The following is a 22,530-nucleotide window of genomic DNA, read 5'->3' as shown; positions in this document are numbered from 1 at the left end:
ACCAAAAATGCCACTCGTGATTGGATGAAAGGCCTTCGGTTTTAAAAACCAGCAGGAAAAATATCTGAATCTGCCCTTTTAAATGTCATTGGATGGCTGTATATCGAGTTATATTGTATTATTTTTTATTTGCCATTGCTTTTAACCCAGATGCCAAGCACTGTTTTAATGTGAATGTGCTGCTTTTGAATCAGTCACATGGTTTGATCCGAAATGGCTGATTTAATCCATTTACTGTACACTGAGTTTGTGATTGGTGGAATGCTGTGAGGGGGAGGGGCCTTAGAGGAAACACCTGTTTACCTGCTTCAGGTGAGAGTAAGAGCTGAATAGAGGAACTAGCAAAGAAAACACCTGACAGCACCGCTGTGTTTGTTGGACTACTCTGGATTTGGTTGCTCCGTTAAGAGGTAATTTGTCATTTTTTACGGAAATCCCTTTTTGAGTTTACATCAGTTGAATGTCAACACAAAGAACTGAAGATGGAAGTTGGTTGTGACGGGAAGGACTGCAGTTTGGACTTTGCTCTTCACAAAAGCTAACAGAAATGAAATCCTTGCCCGCTCTGACCTCCGTTAATTAGTTTTTCTGGCTTATTTAATTTCTTATGAGACTAAAATGATTACTGTAAACCGTCAGTAAGCAAGTGCTCCAAAAAGGCTTATTGAATTAAATGCGGGGTGTGTGTGTGTGTGTGTGTGTGTGTGTGTGTGTGTGTGTGTGATTCAATCCTGGTGGAGACTTAAACCTGAATACACACCAACTCATGGGGACTCGTGTCATCATGGGGACCTATGGGGAAACAAGCTTATAAATCATATAGGATGAGTTTTTTGAGGATGTAAAGATGCAGATGGTTTTCTGTGAGGGGTAGGTTTAGGTGTAGGGTGATCGAATATACGGTTTGTACAGTATAAAAACATTACACCTATGGAGTCCCTGCAATGATAGCAATCCAGATGTGTGAGTACATGTTTAAACTGTATTCAGTTTTCAGGGAACTCTCTTCCTCAAGGTTTTATTACTGTGTGTTTTATTGGCAGCTACTTTGGCACATCGTTTTTCCTTAATGATTCATAGACAAAGATAAGAATCACAGTTTCTGCCTTTCTTTTGATAACTCTACCTCATGTTTAAAACTTTACAATGTTTGAGTCTGAAGTGATTTGTATATTATAAGTGCATGCAAATAGTAATAGGCAGAAATATCAGTCAGGCAGTGTTTGAGATGTTTACATCCCATCTGGTCAAAAATATTCAAACACATTTGTCGACTGATAGTGGACATTTCCTGTTTATATTATTTCTTTTAATATTATGTAAACAAACAAAAAAAATGTGTGTATATATATATATATATATATATATATATATATATATATATATATATATATATTCATATGCTTTTAGATATTTGTACTTATAAAACAGATGATATATATGATTACATTTAAATATTATACTTATACAGTACATACATAGTTATATGTTTATGTACATATATAATATGCTTTTAGATATTTTTTCTTATTTCTTGTCTATTATGTACATATACATACACATATCAAATAGATCAAATTTGTAAGAGACAATCCATCTTTGGTTTCTGATTAGATTTTTCTGAGCTTGAGAGTGATTAATGATTTGTTTTTACACTTTTGAATCGAAACTCAAGACTTTCTCATTCCAGCTAAAATGACATTGTAATTTGTCATACGTGTGACCCTTATCAGAATCAGATGATTCACATTTACAGATAAGGTGTCTAGTCAGCAAGGGACAATGACAGTCTGTGCTTTTCTTCTCTTTTCTTTTTTTCAGGTTTTCTGTGAGAAAAGCTGACATTTGGCTATGAGCAAGTTCTGGTTGAACTTCCCCTTGCCTTTGGCTGCATTATACATCACTTCACTATGTCTAAATCATGCAGGTGTGTAAAATACAGTACTATTTTTATTTACTTATTTAACAGTCTCTTTGAGGGTTTTCTGGGTTAAAGGTCACTTTTCTCTTCACTTTGTGTGGGCTGTATCGAGTTTCAACGGCAGTCTAAGTGTGACCATGTTATGCATAAATTAACCCTGCATATTAAGAAGTTGCACTGGCCTCCCACTCCACTTTATGCAAATTCTAGTATTGAATAATACTGGATCTGAGATTCGCTTCAATGCACTTGCATGTGCATTTCAGATTTTAAAAGCAAAAGATGTAGCGTGCATAAAACAATAAGGTCATTCATTATCTGTGAGAGTGATTTGCTAAATATTAAATGCACTAAAATTACAGAGCATGAAAAGGTGTGGTTTTTGACCATACATGGATGCACTCACAGGGTTTTAACCCAGCATGCTCAACACACTCATGCTTGGACTGTTTTTATTCCAGCTGATGGACGATCTGTAAATTGCACAGATGCTCCCTGTGTTTTGTGTGAATGTGCAATACTTACAGGAATGACACAGTTATCTGACACATTCTGCTGCTTGTTGCTAAGAACAAGACCAACCTGACAATCTGTAGCATTCCTTCAAAAATAAATTAAATGAATAAATTGCAGAAGCACCTTGCAAAGACTGCTCATCTGTCCTCAAAGCTGTTTTTGGTGATTTTGAGACACAGAGATTGTAACAGGAGCATCGGAGGACAGTGCATCTCATCCGTTCACGTTGCATAGATCACCTGATTGCTGTTTATGGCATCATGTCTTTTTATTCAGCCAGTCAGCTTCTGATGACAGTTAACTTGTTTTTACTAACATTTGTGTGACCTTAACGGCTGTGGCCTTTTGTCAAATTATAAATTCACAACATTCTAAGAAATTTGGTATGGTTCTATCAAAATGTATTTGGAATAATGTTTTTACAACTTAACAGGAACGTTAGCACAATGTTTGTAGAACATAATTGTTAGCTTGGAAGATTCTCTTATATCTGTATATTATTTATACATCATTCTTTTTTTCATGGTGCTACTTGTTTCAGAATGTTCCGAGAACATTCAAAAGTAACGTTCCCATAATGTTCACAAAATAATAAAATAGAATGTTCCCTTTGTATAAACAAGAAAAAAAAAACATGAAAATCTGGACATTTAGAACGTTGAGAAAACGTGTTGTTCTTACACCCTAATGGAAACATTAATAAACACTTCTTAGAACATATGTTTGTTTGACAAGGTTCAGCACAAAAATGTGTGGTATTCACAGACAACTCTTTTCATAGGCTTAATATAGAACGTTTCACATTTACTGCAGTATTCCACCTAGTGCAGTTACTGCTATGTTATTAGCCTGTGAAAAATGATCTAGTGATCGTGGCTCAGGTAATTCATCAAATAATGGAGAAGAGAGTTACAACTAACCATATATCCAGATTCAGCATGTTGTCAAGTGCACTTTCTGCATTTAAAGAGCGATGGATGGTGTCTGGATCATTGTGGTAGAGTGATGCATGCAGACTGTCACAAGCTGCACTGTACAGCATCATCCTCCACATTCTAGCACTCAGAACTGGCAAGATTGGAAATAGCACACAATGATCTATCACAGACACACTATCACAGACAGAACAGAATGTGCAAATAAACGGCACTATTAACGGCCATGATTCATTTGAGAAAATTCTCCTCTTGATCTGTTTTTGATAGTGCACATCATAGAAAACAGGACTATTTGTGCACTTTTGAAATAAATGTCATGCCGCTTCTTCCTCTGACCAATTATTGAAATTCGTCTGAAAAAAAAAAAAGTTGATGAAATGATTCATCTTCAGAAATCATTATGGCATCACAACTATGAGCACATGACCACATATCAACATGTTCATCAGTGTTCAACAACTTGGAAGTTTCAATGATATGCATCTCTCATGCAAACAGTTTAGTCAATCATAAAAGTTGAAAAACCAGCCTGTACAGATGGCATTCAAAATGTTTTTCGTGCATGAAACCAAGGCTTCCAAATAAAGCATAGAATACGGGCTCTTTAAATCAATAAATGTTTTACAGCAGTGGTTCTCAAATGGTGAGTAACAGATCAGTTCTGATAGGAATTTTTTTTTTTTGATTGCAAATAATAAAATGCAACACACCATATAATCATGAGTAGTAAATAGCACAATAAAAATGATTACTGGGTTTAAGCAAAGTAGATGAGAACCACTGATTTGAATTATTGTGTAGAGGGAAAAATTCTATTCAATAAGACATTTTCTGAGTTGGACAAGACAGGTGTTTGTAAAATGAAAGATCATTATTCCGTATCTCTCTGTGTGAACCTTTAGCTTTGGCGGTACAGGTGACATCCACAGGACCACAGACGGTGAAGAAAGCTCAGGGGGAGAGTGTTACTCTGGGCTGCACATACAGCTTGGACGCCTCAGATGTCGGAGACCTGGACATTGAGTGGACACTCGTCAGTCAAGACATGACCCAGAAAGATGAGCTGGTGAGAGCGTGCTGAGGACACAGAATGCAGTTTAAAGCACATCTTGTATTGTATTGGTTTGTTACTGGCATCTTTAAGAATAGTAAAAATGAAAATGGATCTGAAATTTTTTCGAAAGCATCAGAATATGCTTAAAATACACTTCTTAAGATGTTTCTCAGTAGGCATGAGGGTAATTGGCTTATTTTAATCATTTCAGATTACATATCAGATTAAATAAAATACAAAAAATTAGCAAATAGGGTTATATACCATTTCATGCTGATTTTTAAGTTACAATAACAACAACAACAAAATCGAAATATTAATAATAGTATCTTAATCATTCTAAAATAACACTGACTGGTACTAAATGGTGATGGCACTAAAATAACACTAATATCATAAGAGAGACTGGATTATTTGTCACACCTGCATGAATGTTTAAAATGAACTGACGCATGCGGTGCAGCTTTTCTTTACATAGCATCTGGTGTTTTTGATAAGACAAGAATGTAGGAACGTGTTCTCAGCTCAATGGAGATCACAGTCTCCACCTCATCAATCATATCATCTTGATGGATTTTGTAATTTCCTCCCATTTCTACCTCGTCCAAACCGCTTAACCCCAGGTTTTCCAGAGATGTGTGTGGAGATTATGAGAAATCCATGCGTAATACTTCATCTTAATGACGGCAGGTGGTTAGACCGGTTACATTAGATAAGACTCACTGAGCTAGGTTTTTCTGTCTGACAGATCTTATCCTACACTGGAGGGAAACAGTACCAGCTAGGAAACCCAGACTTGATGAGTCGCTTGAAGTTTGCTGGCGACCCGAGCCTAGGCGACGCCACGGTCAGCATTTCCAGCGTCAAGGTCTCGGACACTGCCACGTACCAGTGCAAAGTGAAGAAAGCACCAGGCATCGATTCGAGGAAACTCACTTTAGTAGTGCTGGGTGAGGATGTGCTCTTTCTGTGACTGCTGACCAGTTCTGACACTCTTATCAAGCTGCAGGTTTCTGTTTTACCGGTTCTCTCCAACTTTAGCCTGCATCTTTCCTCGAGTTGCTCTCGATGGCATGACTGGAATGGTAGGTGGAGTGGATGCTTGTTGTTCACATCTGCTTTCTGTTTTCTTCTGGCAACCTCAGCCCGAACCCACCGCCTCCTGTCTACAGACTCGATGATTTACACCCTCTTGTAAAACTTTGGCTCAGTGCTGGGAGCCTTTAAGAGTGCAGTGTAATTATGGTTTTTTGAGTTTTACATTAGTTTGTTTCTATTTGATTTTAATTTTATTTTTCTTCCAAATTTTCTGGTTTAGTATTTTTTTTTTCAAGCTATTCTAGTTTCAGTTTAGTGGTGTACACACACACACACACACACACACACAGAGAGAGAGAGAGAGAGAGGGTATAGGAAATAAATCACCCCCCTTTAAAATAATTAAATTTTGTTGGTTTGCAGCCATAAATAAAGACGGACACAGTTTTTGTTTTATCCAGCTGTATTTATTCAGTGTAACCTAACATCCGAGCGAAAGATATAACACCAACATGTCAAAATAAAAAATAAAAAAATAAATAAAAAATAAAAAAAACAGAATCACCAAGTTGGAAAAAGGATCATCCGTTTGTGTCAGTATTTTGTTGTATCCCTTTTTTTATTTTAATTAAAGCCTTTAATCTGTTGGGATTTGTCTCTGTCTCTACTAACTTTGCACATCTAGACCAGGGGTGGTCCTGGAGGGCCGATGTCCTGCAGAGTTTAGCTCCAACCTGCCTCCACACACCTGCCTGGAAGTTTCTAAAACCCTCTAATCATTCACATGAAATGAGTTTTTTCTGCATGTTGGTGTTATATCTTTCACTTGGATGTTATAAGTTGCACTGAGCAAATACAGTAAATACAGCTGGATAAAATAAATACTGTGTCCGTTGCAACAAATTATGATTATTTTAAAATGGGGGGTGATGCTTTTCTATACCCACTTTGTGTGTGTGTGTGTGAATTTACAGTTTTTGCACTTTTTAGGGCTTTTTAGAGACATGTTTAAAGTTCAGATCTGAAATCAAAAATAATGAATGATCTTTTTTAATTAATAGATCATTTTTGAGCCATGTAAAATTATTTTAAGCTTTTGTTTCCACTTAAAAAAATATTTAAAATAATAAACATGTTTATATTTTCTGTATTTATTTGTTTAAAAAATGGTTGTTTGTTTCTCTGGATTATTTACTTCAATATTTTATTATATTATATTATATTAGTATATTTCAGTTGGCTTTTATTACAACTAAAGTTTTTTATGGATTTAGTGTACAATATATTGAACATTTGAATATTCCTGGTCCTTCCTTCCTTTTGCGATTTATGAGATATTAGATATGAGTGTCAACATGAAAGTGCAACCTACTGTATTTATTTTATGACTCATTTCTATGTAAACCTTATTATGAGTAGAACTTGATTTTTTCTGAGGAATGAATTAGATGGTTAAAAACAGAAGCTGTACACAAGAATGCAGTCAGACCTGCATGTGAGGTTAAAGAATGTGTGTCAAATGTCATAATGTTTATGCATCAGCCATGTGATTTTGTCCATGACTTCTGATTGTTTTTCTTTTGTTTTCCTTCAGTACGACCATCACCCCCTAAATGTTGGGTGGAAGGTAGCGAGGAGAAGGGTGGGACCGTTTCGCTTCGCTGCAAATCTTCCCAGGGTTCATCTCCTCTAAAATATGCATGGACCAAAGAAAGTGGAAACCTGCCACCAACTGCAACACAGAGTGAGTTCCCCCCGGTGCACACAGGTCTAGTGCAACTCTACTCAGCAAATATTCAAGTGAAGTTTAATATTTGATACCGCTTGAATAACCTGTAGCTTCAGGCCTGTGCGTTGTCAAGTCACATACAGCTGCTGTAGACAACAACAAAAAAAAAGACAAAAAAATTGTTGAGCCTCATAGCAACCAAACAAGTTTTAGTGTGCAACCTGTAGTAAACGACACTACAGGGTCTTTTGCAGGTCTGCACATTCTAAAAGGCTCTTTTGTTTGAAGATCCCCAGACTGGAGAGCTGCTGATCGGAAATCACAGTGAGAGCTACACAGGGAGGTACCTTTGTGAGGTCAGCAATGAAGTAGGCACTGAACGATGCACATACGCCCTTCAAGCATATAACCGTAAGTATGGATGCATCCGGAATGTATTTGCAAACCTAAGCTTCACTTAATAACTGAATCTCAGTGCATCAGACAATAACATGTCAAATTGAAAGACAGAAAGACAGCACAGATGTTTCACAAAAAGACTTAGTATCAAAGAGGTAACTCGAGAGTGAGAGTGAACTAACTCCAGGGAAGGGTTTAAGTAGAATTAATGTTAGTGTGGTCACACCATAAAGCCATCTTTTTTGTCTGTACCACATATGGGTGTCATGTCATGCAATATTTTTAATACGGCTGAAAGTTATTAGGTTGTTCAAACAGCAAATGAATTATATTCAGAAAGCGAGCGTAGAACATTTACATTATCAAAGCACGTCATCACTAACTTCAGTTTAGAGTTAAGTCATTCTCAGAATACTCCTGTTATAATAAATAAAGCTGTTTACACTGTGAAATGAATTTCTTGCTTACATGGTACATACTATACATTTGCTTTATGATGAGAAAATTGAAGCTAAGCTAAGCTGAACAGAATCGTGTGTGATCGGTCATGTGCAACGCTGTAAAAACGACTAAAAGGAAATTAGCAGAACTAAATTTAATGCCGCATTTCATTTTCACTTTATTTGTGACAGCGGTAATATATGTTTATACCTTGAAGTGTTTTTTTTTGTTGTTGTTGTTTTTTTTGACCAATTTGGTGATCAAAATTCCCACCAAAATGTGGTGATTCAAATGCTAGGTTGGTGAAAAGAAAAGATCCAGAGACTTTTGACAGGCAGATGCCAATTAGACATGTTTATTTATAATATTATTTTATCTATTAGGGTATATAAATGGTTTAAGTGTCCAAATACTTACATTAATCATTTGTAAGTAAGTCTCTTTATGCTTATTGAACCAATGGAGAAAGTTGGAAGAAATGGAGAAAGTCAAAAGATCCAGTCATTCTCTCATTTCTGTGCAGCGTTCATACCTCAACCGCAGTAGCATATCTCTGTATAAAGGCCATTATGCATTATGTGTCCTTGAATGAAATACGCAGACTCACTCAATGGAGGATTTTGTGTTAACATATTCTTTTTATAAACACATTTATTCTCCAGATAATTTTTATAAGATTAATGATTTTGTGAAACCTCAGCTGCACTTTCAGATTAAATGTATCTCAGGTTAAGAGTGAGCCACTTCTCTACATAATCAGCTGTCTTTTATCTGAATCTTTTATCTCTAGCAACCAATAAAGTGGGAGTAATTGTGGGAGCTGTGATTGGTGCATTGCTGTTGTTTCTCCTCCTCCTTTTCCTGATCTGGCTCCTGATTTGCTGTTGCTACAAGAGGCGCTATGAAAAAGAGCGTGCCAACGAGATCAGGTGAGATACTGCTGTAAATGGCATACAGGGGAGAAAAAAAAAAAACTTGTTTTTGTATATAATGGCCACATTGTACTAATTTGTTTCCTTATTTCAGTCAATTAAACATAGGCATGTCATATGAAAACAAGAAAACTAATTCATATGAGTTTGGAACAAATTCTTAATTTCTGACCATGATTTAGCTCAAAGAGGTTTAATTGTTTATATGAGGAAACTAATTCTCAGCCATGATAAATATGTTTCTATCTGCATGTGTCGGTTGTTGATTCAATGTTGAAATGTGGGTGTTGCATTTAAAAATGGAGGCAGATGAAAGCGAGCTTGTGTGAGGTGTGGGTGAATGGAGAATGATTGGAGAAGTCTGGCTTATGTCACCATATGTCGTTTTCACCAGAAGGTCCAGTTATATAGGCTATACTTTTTAATTATGAGCAGTGAGAACATGCATTATAAACGCATGCATTATAAATTTGAACTAATTGACATTACCATACTTCACAAAATGATTAATCATATGGAGATTAAGACTACTGTTTTGTATGACAAGTTTAAATATGCAAATATAGATAAAACTGTAAAGTTTGGTCAATGTAAGTGCTGCTAAAACGTTAATTTCTGGCTCAGTGCATGAGAAAAAACTCATTTGGATTGACTTTTAACGATACATATTAAAACTGAAACATTTTAGCAAAAGGTTAATGTTTAAATTGATATATATTCCATGTCTCCTGAAATGCAAAAACTCTTTGCTAGTGTTGTGTTGACAAATTAATATCTGGTAAAAATTTGGAAGGATTCCTCCAACCAACCACATACAAAAAATTCCTTGGTTCTGTACGAAAAAATGAGGAAAATGATCAACTTTGGGGCAATATTCTTTGTACAACATAAAAACTTTATTTCCATTTCTAAGTTCAGTTGTGGCTTGAAATTTATGTATAATCGACTTGGTTGTACAAGTCATTTCAACTCAATTGACATTAAACCAATTTCCATGTTTTTTATTTATTTTTTGGAAATTGCATTCAAAGTCTATTTGGCTGAAAAACCTGAGAATTTTAATGGGCTTAACACTGGCATAGTGTCTCTCTACATGCTCGATAGTTTCCCTTCAGGAGCAGAAGTAAATGTTTAGCTAATAGTTGAAGAATGTCTCGCAACAAATCATGGGTAAATACCTTTCTGACTTATCAGCAACACTGGTGATTCATTAACAACAACCACACCCAATAATGATTCTCTCAACTGGATTGGTCCCAAATATGTATGTCTCCTTTTTCTACTTCGGGTATAAATATATTTGGCTAGCATCAAGTGACATGTTACTTTCCTCTACCGTATTTTAGGGAGGATGTTCCAGCTCCCGAGAGTCGCCCGGGAAGCCGTTACTCCAGCTTCCGTTCTGCACAGAATTATTACGGCCATCAGGGGATCCATTACATCTCGGTTGGCAAAGCTGATGTCACACAGGCCGAATCTGGTCCCAGCAGTACCCAAACCGAACGCAGCAGAATCCAAAGGGAAGCCAACATGCTTGCGTCTGATCACAGGCCTTCGCTCAGATACGACAGCAAATATGGATATGCCGTATAACCACCAACGTCCTGCCAGTGGACATGGCACTCAAAAGATGCAATACTGCGCAAGACCATGGCAAGATTCGAGGGCATTAAAACTGCACAGTATATTCACATTTGTGAATTTTCCTAAAGTTCTGGATAGAGATCTGCTAATATATATGTATAGTTATGTTGATGTATTTTTGTATGATTGTTTTATAAACATCTAGGTGAAATGTGGTCATGGTAATTGAAATATATTAACTAACAAGCCTTTTAACCTCTTTATAACAATAAATTCAGCCTTTTAAGATTGATAGTAAGAGAGTTAACATCATATGAGTGCTTTACAAGGGTGATTGTGCCAAAAAAAATCGAATTACATTTTTACAATTATACAAAACTATTTTTATTTGAATATTTTTGTTTTTTTTAAATGGTCAAAATTTGAGTATGAAAAATAATAATAATAACTAAATTAATCATGCCGCCAAATTTTGTATTAAGAGAGGTTCCTATCATCAGAGCAGCTTCGAGGACCGGACTGCACAGGACATGCTTTTTGAGTTCAAAACAGCCAGATGTGGTGAAACGATACGACATGTCCCGGTCCTGTTCCCTCCAGTCAATTTTATTTATATAGCACTCTTCACAATGGACAAAGTTTCAAAACATCTTTGCAGGAAAACATTGCAATAATAATGCCCAAAATTCCATAAGGTCCTCATTTGAAAGTTCAATTAAAAGAAAATGTTGTCTTAGTTTATTTTTTCTGTAAAAGCCAGTGAGCAAGCCAACGGCAAGGAAACTGAAAACTTCACAAAGTGTCAGGAGTAGAGCAAAAGCAAAATCCCTGAGAGAAACCTCAACTTTCCTGTCAGTTCTCCACAATCCTAAAACATCTTTAAAAATAATCCTAAAAAACGGTTACTGTGGTATAGACATTGAAAAGCATCAAGAGGCCCAAGTTTGTTTAAACTAAGTATTTAAATAAAACACACAAATGGCGCATTTCCACCGAAATTACCCGGAACATTTGTACCAGGAACTTTTTTTCCCAGGAACTTTTAAACATAATAACAGCTGCAGAAATGTACTTAGTTCAGGGAAATGTGTATATATATATATATACAGCCATTAAAATGAAACAAAATATTATTTAAATTTGCCTCTTTTATTTTCATTTTAACATACAGATAAATTGAAAACAGACCAAAGATAACCTGTTAGTTTTACCCAAAACGAATTATATGTTATGTTTAACCACAGAAGGACTAGCCGAGGTGAGGCTGCTCTCGGTGGATAGATGACACATTAACAGTAATATTTTGAAAATTATCTGAATAAATGGTTGTTGAACTCAACCAATGCTGCGTGAACTCATCCAATCAGGATGTTTAGCGCTCAAGTTCCGCCCCCGAAAGTTCCGGAACTTTGTAAAAGTACCACCTCGCCAGCAGGAACTTTCTGAGGGGCATTTTTTTTCACCTGGAACTTTATTTAGTTCCTGGTTCCTGCGGTGGAAACACGGCGAGTACCAGCCCAAAGTCCCTAGTTCCTGGGTAAAGTTCCTGCGGTGGAAACGCCCCCTAAAGGCTAAGTACAACTTCTGAAACAAATCGGAAACAAATTTTTAAACACTAGGCATCATACATTCGCCAACTTTGTAAATGGTTACAGACCTGGAACAACTGAGGGGTATCTTTACATGACAACGACTGACTACAGACTTTTTTCATTAGGGTTTTTGTAAAGTTTCCCATACATACGACAATGATCTCAAAACAATCACAGTTCACATGAATCCACAAAAATGACTCTATTATTCATGCCAACCCAGCAGTCGGCGATGTCACTTATTAATGAAACACTACACACCCGCGTAAATACACATTTAAGTACATACTCACAAATAAGTGTGCACGTGACATTGGTGTTATCACAAATTTGCGTTTTTGCAAGTTTCAGAAACTTGCATTTTGAAAACTGTTTTCAAATGTTTGCATTTTCTGGCCCCCGAAACTTCATTACTGTTTCAATGATTGGCCGAAATATATAAAAAGTTTTTAGTTGCACATCTTCATTCTCCAGTTTGCAACGGTGTGTTAATATAGTGTCACTAGTATACTATTACAGTCTTTAATAATATATTAAATTAAAAATGTTTTTTTTTACATTTTGTGTGGTGTCATTTTTACGTTTAAAAAATAATATATTAAATATAATTTTTTAATTTATTATTATAGTTTTATATATTTATGTACTTTATTTAGATTGACAAAGTTTGACTAAATGAAAATTTGAAATATTGCCTTGGCAGACAGCTGAAATAACTTTTATATAAGTAACGTTTTATATGTATTTCAATTTAATTAACAATAATAATCCAGCTCTATGCTGGTGGTTGCATTTACAAAGGCCTCCTCTGTTTCTAAGATGTTGTTTTTAGTTGCTGGCTAACAGTTTTTCCCTTGTGACGCACCTGTATTGACAAGCACTCACTTCAAATCAGCAGTGTGATTTTGAGATGATGGAAAGGAAATTGTTTGCTCGGTTTGATTTGCCATCTTCTTCTAATAGTCAGGTCAATCAATGTATTGCAGTGATAGTTTTGTGCAAGAGCGCCCCCAGCTCCAGGGTCACTTGCCCTCCTGGTGGTCAGTTTAGCTCCAGTCAATTTTTCTTTTCTATTTTTCTCACAGCATTGTTTGACTAATAACCTCCGATTATGGGGAAATGGTTCTGGACTAAGGGATGGAAAATCAGAAGTGTGTGGGAGAACGACATGAAAAGATGTTTGTGAAATGAAATGAGCGCATTTACACGGCGTGTTTCAGGGACACATACACAGTGTTATTGTCTGTGAAAGACTGAACGCAGATGAATTCACATTTAATTGCACAAAGCGAAGACGGTTTCCCTTGCCAAGGTTCATTAGACATGAAAAATCAATATTTTGATGCAAAGAAACCAGTCTTTTGAAAGGAAGAGTACAAAACATCATTTTTGCACCAGCTTGATTTTCTGAAATAAACAAATTCATAGCATTCTGGGTGGTTGCAAAGGTGGTTGGGCAGTTGCTAAGGAGTTTTGAGTCTATTAGCATATTGCTAAGTGGTTTCTAGGAAGCTGTTTTAAAGAGTCCACCTCCATGCCTCATATTCAGGACTCTTCAATGTACATCTGATGGCTTTTTTTTTTATTTGCTTGCCTGGTAAAAAAAAAAAGAAAAAAAAAAAGAAACAAGGAAAATGGTGTGTGATTGCTTTAAAAAAATAACAGCATGCAATATGTCATTATTCACGAACAGTGCGAGATAAGCTATTAAACTCTGTGTTGGCTGTGCAGTGATTCACTTAGACAATTTCTATACTTTGTATATGATTTCAATCCAGCAGAATCACTTAAGTGCATTTAGTAAAGCGTGACTGTATCCAATAAGAGCAAAAAACCCAAAGTAATGGTTTAATAACAGAAATGCTGTTTTTGTGCGGTGAAAGATTAGGTTTTATCTTCTCATCTGTTGTTTCATGGCTCATTCCTGTTCCTGTAGCATTTAAGTCACTTATCAAATGAATATGCTTGTGTGGTTTTTAAAGTCCCATAATTATTATATTTGAAATGTTAATAATTTTGTTTTGAGAGTCCCCAACAACAGGTCTACATGCATCATATTCTTATAATATGAATTAAATTTTCCATATTTCTCAACGACTCTCAAACAATTCATTTATAGATGAATCTTTCCAAACCCCTCCTTTGCATAATGTTACTCTGCTCTGACAGCGCATGTCAGGGAAAAGGAACAGCCATCACCAGTACAGGACTATGGCTTATTAATCATTCATCCTATTAAAATGATAGTTCTCCACTCTGGTCTAAAAGTGGAAAAAAGTCGTCAGAGAAGTTTATTTTCACAGGATGTCCACGCAAAATGTAGGTGGGTATTATGCCAATGTAATAATTTGTGACGTATGTAAATCGCGGCATGGGATTCGATTTTAAAACAACTCATTTCAGGGTTGTGGCTAGAAGAGATACAGCAATAACCAAAAGCTAACAATAAATATAATTTTTTTAACTATTTGATTGTGTTTTATAAATGTCTGAGCCTACCCCAACCCTAAACCTACCCTTTACAATAATTCAAAAATAGTAATTATTGTTGTACAGTGTGAGAAAAATTACGCTATGTTGATGTGCGCATGTGGAGTAGTTTTTATATGCCATCTAGCCTTAACCTCCAGAGTCAAATCTTTCTTTTGAGAGGCAATAACTTAAATTATGATGCACTTTTCACATACAGCTGCATTACACACTGCATGAAACTTACTTTTCCAAAATATTATGAAATATTATGGCTTGATTATTTACACAATGGTCGAAAAAAATAACAGGATGATTCTGAGGGCTGAGAGTGGATATCAACTTTTTGATATTATCAAAGATTTAAGTTATTTTGGCTTTTTAAAGTGACAAACAAACTAATACCTCAAATCCTACACCGTTCATAGAATCCATGCAACTGCTGATTTATGTGCTGTGGCGGATCTGAAATGATGTTCCTTCCTGAAAGATGACATCAGTAAAACACTTTTTAGTTAAACGGATTTTTACAAAGAAAACCTATAAATGAGAGAAAATGATCAAACTGAAATATTTCCTAATAAATAGCTTTTTTTTCAAGTTAGAAATGAATGCCCACATTCCAATTCTTAGTGAATTCAAAATTATAATTACAGAAAAATAATTCATATGATTCCATATATTAAAAAGTCAGTTTAATTTTTTATCCAGTGTATGCTATGATGAGGTGGTGAAAATGTAGCATTACTCGTATTTAAAAGGAACTCTAGCTGTGTGTTTGTTCAATTAAATCACTTCTGTATCAGTCTAAATCAAGGGGCGCCATTGCATGTGTTTTTTTATTTTTTTTTGAGGGGGCACGTCAAGCTTGTCATGTGACAATAGCACTGTACAACTGATATAGGCTTATGTTTTATTTTATTTTTATTCCTTTTTTAGCTACTATTACATTTCAATTATACAGAGAGCAGAGAACATTTACATTATGAAAGAACATTTTCACTTCAGTCTAGCCAGAGTTCAGGCACTCTCAAAAACTCCCATTTAATTCACTCAACCCGTTTACACTGTGAAATTAATATCTTACTTACATTTGTACACACATCTGCTATAATCCAGTCAGCGAGGATGTGAACGACACACCACGTTTCAGCGATGACTCATCTGAACTCTCTGATTGGCCATTGCATTCATAAACACAACAGAATTGTGTGTGATTGGTTATAAGGCAGCGCTTTACAAATGCGTCTGTTTCTGACTCAGCACCAGCCAAAACGCCAACATGGATTTGAATTCATAAGCTGACGCTGTGCCTGAACTGAATAATCTAATCACATCCGTGTGATTGTATCAAATATAAAAAAATATTATTTTTTAAAAATGTTGTCTTTTGGAAGCTGCATTTAAAATCCACTTGGCTCAGAAATCTGAGGGGGCACTTAAGTCTAAATGAATTCATAGTGATTTATTATTGAATACCCATAACAGCTTTCATGGTTTATACGATGTTTGGATTCACAAACAGAATACTGTGGTTCCCCTGATTATCCGAGGCTTTAATCCTTCGGATCTGTGGGTAAAATGTCAGGGTCGTCTAAGTATTCTCTCTATCAGAGGAAACCGACTGCTGGGTTACTAAGGAAACAGGAAGACGTTTGGCTCAAAGCAAGCACCGCTGCAGGTTTTGAATGTGTTCACCAATACTAGCAGAGAGCGCCAAAGTTCGTCAAGAGCAACGTGCTTACGTTGACCGCGTTATTTGCTGCATGTCACACCATATTCCAATTCAGGCGCATGCCGCATGTGAATGTCAGGAAAGCTGTTTGTCTTGTGACTGAGGTGCAAGTCTTCCATCATCTCGCTGTGATTCGGTGTATGTGTGCTAGTCAAATGAAACCTCCAGACATCCAGGGTGCATTAGCACAGGAAGGACGGATGCAGGCAAAGCAGTACGACCACCACTAAATTTGGCTTCAATTTGCATTGGGCACATCTGAATAAGTATCCAATATGATTTCATAATGCGAACAGCAGGTTTAAGCAGATGCCATTCATCATGGCGAACAATTCATACATATTAAAATCTCAGTTTCTTTTCTTCCAATCCTGGATTTGCTCACAGCCTTGTTAAACGTATTTTAAAAGGCCAGCCTCTAATTCTTCTTATTATTTATTATTCTTATTATTTATTTATATATATATATTTATTTATATATATATATATATATACAGTATTGTTCAAAATAATAGCAGTACAATGTGACTAACCAGAATAATCAAGGTTTTTAGTATATTTTTTATTGCTACGTGGCAAACAAGTTACCAGTAGGTTCAGTAGATTGTCAGAAAACAAACAAGACCCAGCATTCATGATATGCACGCTCTTAAGGCTGTGCAATTGGGCAATTAGTTGAAAGGGGTGTGTTCAAAAAAATAGCAGTGTCTACCTTTGACTGTACAAACTCAAAACTATTTTGTACAAACATTTTTTTTTTCTGGGATTTAGCAATCCTGTGAATCACTAAACTAATATTTAGTTGTATGACCACAGTTTTTTAAAACTGCTTGACATCTGTGTGGCATGGAGTCAACCAACTTGTGGCACCTCTCAGCTGTTATTCCACTCCATGATTCTTTAACAACATTCCACAATTCATTCACATTTCTTGGTTTTGCTTCAGAAACAGCATTTTTGATATCACCCCACAAGTTCTCAATTGGATTAAGGTCTGGAGATTGGGCTGGCCACTCCATAACATTAATTTTGTTGGTTTGGAACCAAGACTTTGCCCGTTTACTAGTGTGTTTTGAGTCATTGTCTTGTTGAAACAACCATTTCAAGGGCATGTCCTCTTCAGCATAGGGCAACATGACCTCTTCAAGTATTTTAACATATGCAAACTGATCCATGATCCCTGGTATGCGATAAATAGGCCCAACACCATAGTAGGAGAAACATGCCCATATCATGATGCTTGCACCTCCATGCTTCACTGTCTTCACTGTGTACTGTGGCTTGAATTCAGAGTTTGGGGGTCGTCTCACAAACTGCCTGTGGCCCTTGGACCCAAAAAGAACAATTTTACTCTCATCAGTCCACAAAATGTTCCTCCATTTCTCTTTAGGCCAGTTGATGTGTTCTTTGGCAAATTGTAACCTCTTCTGCACATGCCTTTTTTTTAACAGAGGGACTTTGCGGGGGATTCTTGAAAATAGATTAGCTTCACACAGACGTCTTCTAACTGTCACAGTACTTACAGGTAACTCCAGACTGTCTTTGATCATCCTGGAGGTGATCATTGGCTGAGCCTTTGCCATTCTGGTTATTCTTCTATCCATTTTGATGGTTGTCTTCCATTTTCTTCCACGTCTCTCTGGTTTTGTTCTCCATTTTAAGGCATTGGAGATCATTTTAGCTGAACAGCCTATCATTTTTTGCACCTCTTTATAGGTTTTCCCCTCTCTAATCAACTTTTTAATCAAAGTACGCTGTTCTTCTGAACAATGTCTTGAACGACCCATTTTCCTCAGCTTTCAAATGCATGTTCAACAAGTGTTGGCTTCATCCTTAAATAGGGGCCACCTGATTCACACCTGTTTCTTCACAAAATTGATGACCTCAGTGATTGAATGCCACACTGCTATTTTTTTGAACACACCCCTTTCAACTAATTCAACTAATTGCCCAATTGCACAGCCTTAAGAGCGTGCATATCATGAATGCTGGGTCTCATTTGTTTTCTGACAATCTACTGAACCTACTGGTAACTTGTTTGCCACGTAGCAATAAAAAAATATACGAAAAACCTTGATTATTCTGGTTAGTCACATTGTACTGCTATTATTTTGAACAATACTGTATATATATATATATATATATATATATATATATATATATATATATATATATATATATATTATCTACCTCTCAAATATTTAACACAATCACTGTTATTTTGAATGTGAAAACGTTCTTATATTATTTATCTCTAAGCCGTATAATAAACTGTCATTTCTTTATATATATATATATATATATATATATATATATATATATATATATATATATATATATGTGTGTGTGTGTGTGTATGTGTGTGTGTGTGTGTGTGTGTGTGTGCGTTAAAACATATAAACAATAAAAAAATATGTATTTTAACAATGAATAAATTATTAACAATTATTATAAATTATATATATATAGACACACATAAATATTACAATATTTAATAAATCTGGTATTGATTTCTTGCTATTTTGGGGAATGACAGCTGTAAACTAATTATATTTTCAATTTAAATAAAATCTATTTAATTGAGCTTCATAACATATATTTAGTATATATTCAAAATATAATTTGTCCATAAAAACTACATTTTTTGCCATATGGGATAATGCCCTTATACTGAATTGCATTAATGCTATAATCATCAAAGTAAACAAATATTATGTTACTGAAAGTATATTTGTGTCTGACAAGATAAAGCTTTGTATCAGAAAGCGAATGAACTCCGCAGCAGACCAGAGATTGAATCACACTTTTACAGCAGCCTTTTAACCGCGTTTTTGTTGCTGTGCACCTGTTTAGATGTGCACCTGGGTGTGAAACCCAAAATTACAAGCCCACCGGCCCCCGATTGCCATTTGAGTTGAACCACAATGTCTGGATGGTGGTTAAAATGACTAGTCATGCTTCTGTGCCGTAAAACAAGCAGCTTTAAATATGGTTAAAGTCCGCGTACTAAATCATCCTTCAAATCTGGCTTCTTGGCTGGTGTATAAAAGTCAGGCAGCTATTGTCAAGAGCTTTCAGCACTACCCATAGCAATTCAGCTTCAAATCTCTCCCTATCATTTACTATTTCTTAAAAAAAAAAAAAAAAGTTGCATTTTGCCATGACAACAGGACAGTATTTTCTGGTCATTTTTATCTCCTAAATGCACGAGGAGCTCGAGTGAACAAGAGAGAAAATATTTGAGGCCTCCAAAACAAGGTACTTACAGTAAATGCTTTTTAGTGTGTGCATGTATGCGCTCATATTCAGTTGGTATGTAATGTGTCAGATGTTTCTCCTAAGATGTATTTGAAGGTATGTGAGTCAATAGTTTCCTATAGCTACAAAAAAAAAAAAAAAAAAAAACTGTTTAGGAGGTCAGAACAGTTGATCTTTTTTGTTGTCTGAGTTGATAAGCTCTCTGACCTTTGAGTGCAGACTTTGGTATCTTTACAATTTTATTTTGGTATTATTTATATAGTATTAATATTTATTCTTTTTTTAATAGCTTATATTTTTGTATTTACATTTAAATGTTAAAGTAATTTTGTTGTGTACTTTTGTCTTTTTAAAATAGTTTTTTGAAGGGGGTGGGGGTATATTTCTTTTTTAGCTTTTCTTTTTTTTTTTTTACTTTAGTACTTCACCATAAACTAATTACAGTTAGCTTCCAAGGGCACCATTTTAGTTAACCTAAGGTTTTTATATATTCTGTATAATTTTATTTTATTTAAAAAGACTTCGTTAGCAATGACACTTTACCACTTTTATTTAATGTAAAGTATACAAGACAACATTTATCATCTAATATTTATACTTGACTTCGTTTCATGACTTCATTTGACATTAATATTTTTAGTAAACTCTAAAAATACAGTTTGACAGATCTTTTCCGGTACACAAGATCACATGGGTCTTTATCTCAGGAGAGACATCTAAAGATCTAAATGTAATCTGTCTGCAGATTTAGTACTGTATTAAAGAGATCTCTTTTTCTTTTCTGTTTGTTAATGTTGAGATCACAATACTCTTTCAGAGAACAATCGATCATGCTGTCGTCCTTGGACAAACTCGTGGCCTGGATACTGACTGGCTTCTTGGCGATTCTCACTATCTTCTTCAACATGTACCTGCTTCTGATCAACCAGAGGAACTACCGGAAGAGCACAAAGCCCCGACTGAGCCCAGCCGACTTCATCATCACGGCCATCTCCCTGGCCAGCATCTCCCTGCAGGTTCTCACGTACTTCTGGCAGACCTTGGATGTGATCGACACTGTGTGCCGCATCAGCTTAGCGGGAGCCATCCTGCTGGTGCTCATCTTCAGCCTCAAGTTCATCATCTTCTGGAGCACGGCGTTCCTGACCTTCTACTACGGTAATAAACTGGTGGTTGAGCCCGTCCACTGCTTCACACGCATCCAGGAGGCCATCATCAAAAACGTCCACATGGTCCTGGCGGTGATCGTCGTGAGCGGCTTTGCCAATTGTGTGCCATTGCTGAGCGTGTTGACCTACAACACCACCACCACCACCACCACCAGCGGACTGAGCGATTGTGGGTCCATCATGCCCACCGACACGACCGGACTCGCCTACATCTTCTACTACGTGATCATCTCTGACATCGTTCCAGGAATCATAATGGTCAAATGCAGCATTTCCATCTCCTACTACCTGGCCAAACATCTTCTGGACATGAAGGCCAGTAGCAACAGCGCCCATGGGCCCAAGCTCGGCACGCAGATCCGGGTCATCAAGATGACTCTCAGTTTAGTGGTCGTGTATGTGGTCTTTCTGATCGTGGACATCGTCACGCAGATAACGGTGGTGCTGATGAGGCAGAACACACTGGCCCTGACCGTTCTCTTCGCTAGCATCTACACCACAGTCAGCGCGTTCGTGCTGGTCTATGGGAAGAAAAGCTACTGGAAGGAACTGATTGCAACGTATAACCTCTTTTTAGACGAGTACCCCTGTTTGAGCAGCATGAAGGTGGAAGAGGTCAAAACAGAACCGCATGAGAACAGCAATGGGCACTAAGCTTGATAGAAATGATATAGTTGTGTAGCTTCTTGCTATTTTTCCTGAAAAAGATCCTTTGAGAAGTCTTCGAAATCTTCACTGCGTACAGAGAAGCAGATCTTAAAATGATCTGCACAAAACAAAAAAGAGATTTTAATTCTTTTATTAAACAAATAAAATAAAAAAATTCATTTTACAACTCCCCTAGAGTTAAACAGTTGAGTTGTACCGTTTTCGAATCGATAACTATAGAAGAGTCAAGTTTTAAATAGGAAAAATATTGAAACTTAGGTCATTTTTGAGCGAGATGCTATCGGTCTAATCAGATTCAATGATCTATGCTAAGCTAAGATAAAAGTCCTACCGCCAGACCCGGAGATCGGATGAATGGATTAGAAAACGGTAAAACTCAACTTTTTAACTCTAGGGGAGTTGGAAAATGAGCCTATTTTCAAAAATAGTGGCATGTTCCTTTAAATGTGGCTAAAATATTTAAATACTTATAGGCTATAATAATCTCATTCTACACATTTATAGAAATGATATAGTTAGCTAGAAGCTTCTTGCTGTTTCTTGTTCATACAAGTTTACACTTCTTTTCATCTGAGATGAACAGTGCGATTTTCTAACTCATACTCATAGGTCTGAGCATTAGATGCTATTGCAGATTGTGTTATGAAAGTTTGCACAATCATTCTGCTCTACCAGTCCTTGAAGATTCATGATTCAACTTGTCAATGGTTGACATGAATAAACTATAAAACATTTGCTTTTTGTGTAAAGAAACTCCTTTGTGTGCTGAAAGATGCTCCAACGTATTTAGCTTTGAGCAGATGCTTGCAGTTCATCAAACATGGCTTTTTTACTTATTAAAATTCTGCAAATGTTTGCATCACTGGTTCTCACAGTAGTTTGACGGACTCATTCATGAGGCTCATTAAGCGCAGGAACATAAATGAAAGAATTTCCAGCAACGTTTCCTTCTTTTGAGTTAGAGATACAAATCTGTACTTTATTATCTGTACTGTAAGTATTAAATGTTTTCTGCTTAGGTCAGTTTCTCTATACTCATTCATGAAGAAATTATAATTTTATTTAAGTGTATTCATAAATATTACA

The 22,530-nt window shown here is 36.1% G+C and overlaps 2 protein-coding genes across 2 annotated transcripts; both read left to right on the top strand.

Moving 5' to 3' along the window:
- The first annotated feature begins 252 nt into the window (after positions 1 to 252).
- vsig8b (V-set and immunoglobulin domain containing 8b) lies at positions 253 to 10,767 on the top strand. The gene is made up of 8 exons (XM_052604936.1): positions 253 to 410; positions 1,822 to 1,927; positions 4,278 to 4,441; positions 5,178 to 5,379; positions 7,062 to 7,211; positions 7,485 to 7,607; positions 8,827 to 8,965; positions 10,315 to 10,767. Exons 2-8 carry the CDS (start codon positions 1,852 to 1,854, stop codon positions 10,559 to 10,561), a joined length of 1,101 nt encoding a protein of 366 aa, XP_052460896.1. The 5' UTR covers positions 253 to 410; positions 1,822 to 1,851; the 3' UTR covers positions 10,562 to 10,767.
- An 8,089-nt stretch (positions 10,768 to 18,856) lies between these two features.
- LOC128018999 (uncharacterized) lies at positions 18,857 to 22,161 on the top strand. The gene is made up of 2 exons (XM_052604937.1): positions 18,857 to 19,606; positions 20,424 to 22,161. Exon 2 carries the CDS (start codon positions 20,437 to 20,439, stop codon positions 21,427 to 21,429), a length of 993 nt encoding a protein of 330 aa, XP_052460897.1. The 5' UTR covers positions 18,857 to 19,606; positions 20,424 to 20,436; the 3' UTR covers positions 21,430 to 22,161.
- Positions 22,162 to 22,530: the final 369 nt, after the last annotated feature.

This window comes from Carassius gibelio, chromosome A8 (assembly GCF_023724105.1).
Source record: "Carassius gibelio isolate Cgi1373 ecotype wild population from Czech Republic chromosome A8, carGib1.2-hapl.c, whole genome shotgun sequence".
Taxonomy (NCBI): domain Eukaryota; kingdom Metazoa; phylum Chordata; class Actinopteri; order Cypriniformes; family Cyprinidae; genus Carassius; species Carassius gibelio.
The sequence above is the reverse complement of the archived record's forward strand: the minus strand, read 5'-3'. Positions and strand labels throughout refer to the sequence as shown.

Excerpts from the sequence above, each read along its gene's own strand:
- vsig8b (XM_052604936.1), top strand. The coding sequence starts at position 1,852 with ATGAGCAAGTTCTGGTTGAACTTCCCCTTGCCTTTGGCTGCATTATAC. Across the intron at positions 4,442-5,177 it reads TGACCCAGAAAGATGAGCTG|ATCTTATCCTACACTGGAGG; the intron begins GTGAGAGCGTGC and ends TCTGTCTGACAG. Across the intron at positions 8,966-10,314 it reads GAGCGTGCCAACGAGATCAG|GGAGGATGTTCCAGCTCCCG; the intron begins GTGAGATACTGC and ends ACCGTATTTTAG.
- LOC128018999 (XM_052604937.1), top strand. The coding sequence starts at position 20,437 with ATGCTGTCGTCCTTGGACAAACTCGTGGCCTGGATACTGACTGGCTTC.